This window comes from Pyxicephalus adspersus, chromosome 4 (assembly GCF_032062135.1).
Source record: "Pyxicephalus adspersus chromosome 4, UCB_Pads_2.0, whole genome shotgun sequence".
NCBI classification, from domain to species: Eukaryota; Metazoa; Chordata; class Amphibia; order Anura; family Pyxicephalidae; genus Pyxicephalus; species Pyxicephalus adspersus.
The window spans coordinates 18,063,230-18,067,047 of NC_092861.1; the positions used below are offsets into that span (position 1 = coordinate 18,063,230).

General features: G+C 39.2%; 1 protein-coding gene across 1 annotated transcript; it reads right to left on the minus strand.

Moving 5' to 3' along the window:
- Positions 1 to 2,341: 2,341 nt before the first annotated feature.
- MSGN1 (mesogenin 1) lies at positions 2,342 to 2,890 on the minus strand. The gene has a single exon (XM_072410086.1). The coding sequence runs from the start codon at positions 2,888 to 2,890 to the stop codon at positions 2,342 to 2,344; it is 549 nt and encodes a 182-aa protein (XP_072266187.1).
- Between the last annotated feature and the right edge of the window lie 928 nt (positions 2,891 to 3,818).

Genomic DNA, 3,818 nt, shown 5'->3' on the forward strand with positions numbered 1-3,818 from the left:
TGTTAAACTAATATATATAATATTATATGTTATATTGCCATTGAGTCATTTAAATTGATTAACTGTATATTCCATAAGTGGATGCCGTAGAAGTCCTGCCTATATTATTACTTCAAAGTTGTTTCTTTTAGTTCTTTGCCATTTTTGGTGTTGGTCACCAAAAAGTTAAAAAAGTTTAGATGGCTTAATGTGTAACTTTTGAAACTTTTCTCTGATATAAAGTAGAGAGAGTGTCTTTCTATAGTGCAGATCATTATATAGACTTGTGATTCCTTTACTGTAAGGCATATTCTGATTGTGAATGTGAACCATCATTCTTTGGTACTTTTTTTTGTGGTGGATAGAAAACTCTTTAGAATGACAAAAATGTTATGCCTTTGTGTATATCACTTTTATGTGTACTGACTATAGGTATTAAAGTCCTCAGAGGAGGAAATATTTTATCAATAGTTGTTTTTTTAGTATCACTGGGAGGATGGTTGATGTGACCTGTTTGAGAAGTTCTTACTGTAATGTGAGGGGACAGATAAGGAATGGGAATTAAAAGAAAAAAGCGGGAAGAGCAAGATTGAAATCTGACCTTCAATTTAAATGGAAGGTCTGCTTACACTCTACTTACCCCAAATCACCAACACCTAACGATAGAAAAAAATGTATTTTAGGTATACCATACCCCCACCTTTTACCAGCAGTGCCTAGACAAGGATAGCTTCATGCCGCTGTTCTTCCAGGAATGTTCCCGTGGAAAGCAGAGCAGCCCAAATCTAGAAAGAATGGCTTTTACACTGGTCTGGGGTGTCTCACAAGATACCGACTGCTCTGCTTCCAGCAATGCAAGAGATGCATGGAATTAAAGCTGACAAGGATTTAATCCCTCACCACTCTAGTCAAAAGTTTAGTAGACATGTTTTAGGTGAATTCATATGACATCGGTCTATGAACTAGTGCAAGTGGAAGACCAGGTAAAGGGTAACTCCTTGTCCAGACCAGGTAAAGGGTAACTCCAGGAAAGTGTAAACACTTTGGCCCTGATTTAATAAAGCTCACCAAGGCTGGAGAGAATACATTTTCATCAGTGAAGCTGGGTGATCCAACAAACCTGGAATTGATTTCCTAAAAGTCATTAGCTATTTGTCAGCAAATGTTTTAATCCTGGATCAGATCTATTCCAGGTTTGCTGGATCACCCAGCTTCACTGATGAAAGTGTGTCTTCCCCAGCCTTGGAGAGCTTTAATAAATCAGGGGCTTAGTCTGTAAATTCTACTCATCTCCTGTACTTTGTGGGTAAAACTTCTCCCTAAGGACACCGCAGAGGTACTGTAAAGGGTCTATTAAAAAACATGAAATATTCCTGGTGGAGAATCAATTATTGCCACTGAAACACATAGATTTGCAAGATTCTCCACCATGGAATGTTTCAGGGAATTTTAGATTTACTGTTTAGATATAGAAAGATTAACTTGTAAAGTAACATTCCCTCCATTGTTCACTTGGATGATTCATTTCATGCATTAATTTTTTTAGCTTTCATTCACCAAACACCATAAATGTGAAACAAACAGTTTGATTGGATAAAATATTTGGCATCTCCACTGACCCAGTTTCATAAATTAGCCCCCACACATAGACAGCACCCCCTGTTGATAGCAATAATTTTACCTGTAGCAGACAGGCAAGAAAACATTTGTGATAACATTTGTGTTAATGACATATGACTATGGTAGGGATTTTAGATTATGAGCCCCTTTGAGGGACAGTTGGTGACATGACTATGGACTTTGTAAAGCGGTGCATAATATGTTACTAAATAAATACTGGATAATAGAAATAACCGAACGGAAGACCTGGAACTTAAAAATAATTTCAGATTTATTTAGTACAAAACACCAGTATCAAACTTATATAAATATACCTAAAATGTGCAATTAGGTGCTGATCTAAACATTACTTATATACAAACAATACAGTACTAACACACAAGAAAACGTGAATGGTTATCATGTCTTTGTAAGTCCACTTCCTATATAGAAAGCTAGGTCATGTGGTTCGTAAAAAAAAAAAGTCCAAGCTTATGTCTTTTTCCAAGGCAACTGATTGTATTGAGAATTGTCCAACCACTAAAGCATCATATTGTCCAAAGATTGTCATGAGCATTAGGATCCATTAAGACATCACATTGAGATCACAGGTCCAGAGGTTGTTCAGGTCTGTCTAACATCCACGTGTTCCACACCACTGGCTGGCTACATGAAGCACCCATCAGCAAGCTAGCCCATTGCCAGTAGAGCTTGATGTTGTTAAGGGTATCAATTGATCAATGTCCTGCACATGTTAATAAGTCTATTTTCCCTTGTTGCTGTTTAGGATATTGGTCAGCTCCTCAATGTAAGAGATGGTACATTTTAATGTCTGAATCTTGGTAAGTGGTTGTCTACCTTGGCTGTATATGGGTGGTAAATTCCTGCGCAGGGTATGAAGAGCTTCAGCTATGGCCCTCATCCTCATCTTCTCCCTTTCGCTTGCCTTTCTTCTGCGTTGGACGCTCATGGAAGATTTTAGATTGTGGCCACGTCTGCCATGTCCTCCTTTGCTGTTCTCCATGTCATGTGGGCATTCACCATCAGGGTACTGCAACAACCTGTACGCCATCATGTCGTCTCCATAAGGTAGATCCTCAAGGCTCGGTGGACGGGAACATCCCGAGAGTGGAGACTCGAAGGAAGCAGCAGGAGACAAGCTCTGTGGAGAAGGAGTCTGACTCAAGCTGTAGTTTTCAGAATTATTTTTCCAGTCCCAAGGTGTGGGCAAGTAAGAAGACTCCGGGTCAGAGTCTGAAACCAATGCGTAGTCCTCTTCCATTTTAATAATGGGCTGGTGAAGGGTCTCCATGCAAAGCTGCTATATAGATAGTCCTCAGTCTACCTGTATACTTCTAACTCACAAATGACAGCTAGCTACTGTGTGTATTGTGCAGTAAGGTCCCCAGAGAGGGCGGGAGGACCCTTTTTATACACAGCTGTCACATCAGATGTGGGTGTCTCAATGGAGCAGTTCAAAGAAAACAGCAAAGTGCTAACATGGAAAATGAACTCCTGAAGTGTGACTTTACTCTCATTGGGAATTATCAGCTCTCAGCTAAATTGTCTTTCAATAAACAAGGCTGGGGGGAGGGGAAGGAGGGAGGCTGGATACATCTTAAGGATGCAAATTGACATTTTAGCAACAAGCAAAGAGATTAAGCCGCACTTTGTTTACCAGTTAATTAGAACACTGAGAAAAAGTCACAATGTTTTTTTCACGCCACGTGGAAAATATATACCAAGTAAAATGACTCAGGGCTTTTACTAAATGTTAACATGAACTTTAACTTACAGCGGCTTATTACTAAAAGCGGAACTATAAAAAGTTACAAACAGGCATGTTTTTTGCACTTTGGAAATAAAACAAACTTACCTGTTGGTTTGCAATCTTTTCTTTAATGTACTCCGCACATACACAGCTCAGGGTGGAATTCCGGCATCACTGGCTGCCAGGAATGATTGAACTGCAATGTGCATGTGTAGGAGTTATGTCATTCCAGCCTGGCCAATCAAGGTGGCCAAAGAATCTGGACCAAGAAAAAGACTGGGTGAAGATGCCACACTGGCTTTTAACTGGCTGGTTAAAAACTGGCACGCAAGTTTATTTTTATTGTCTGTACCTTCTGCAAAAACGAAACCACTTGCTCACACTAGGTATAATTTATTATTATTATTATTAATAAACAGGATTTATATAGCGCCAACATATTATGCAGGGCTGTACATTTGTTTTTTAT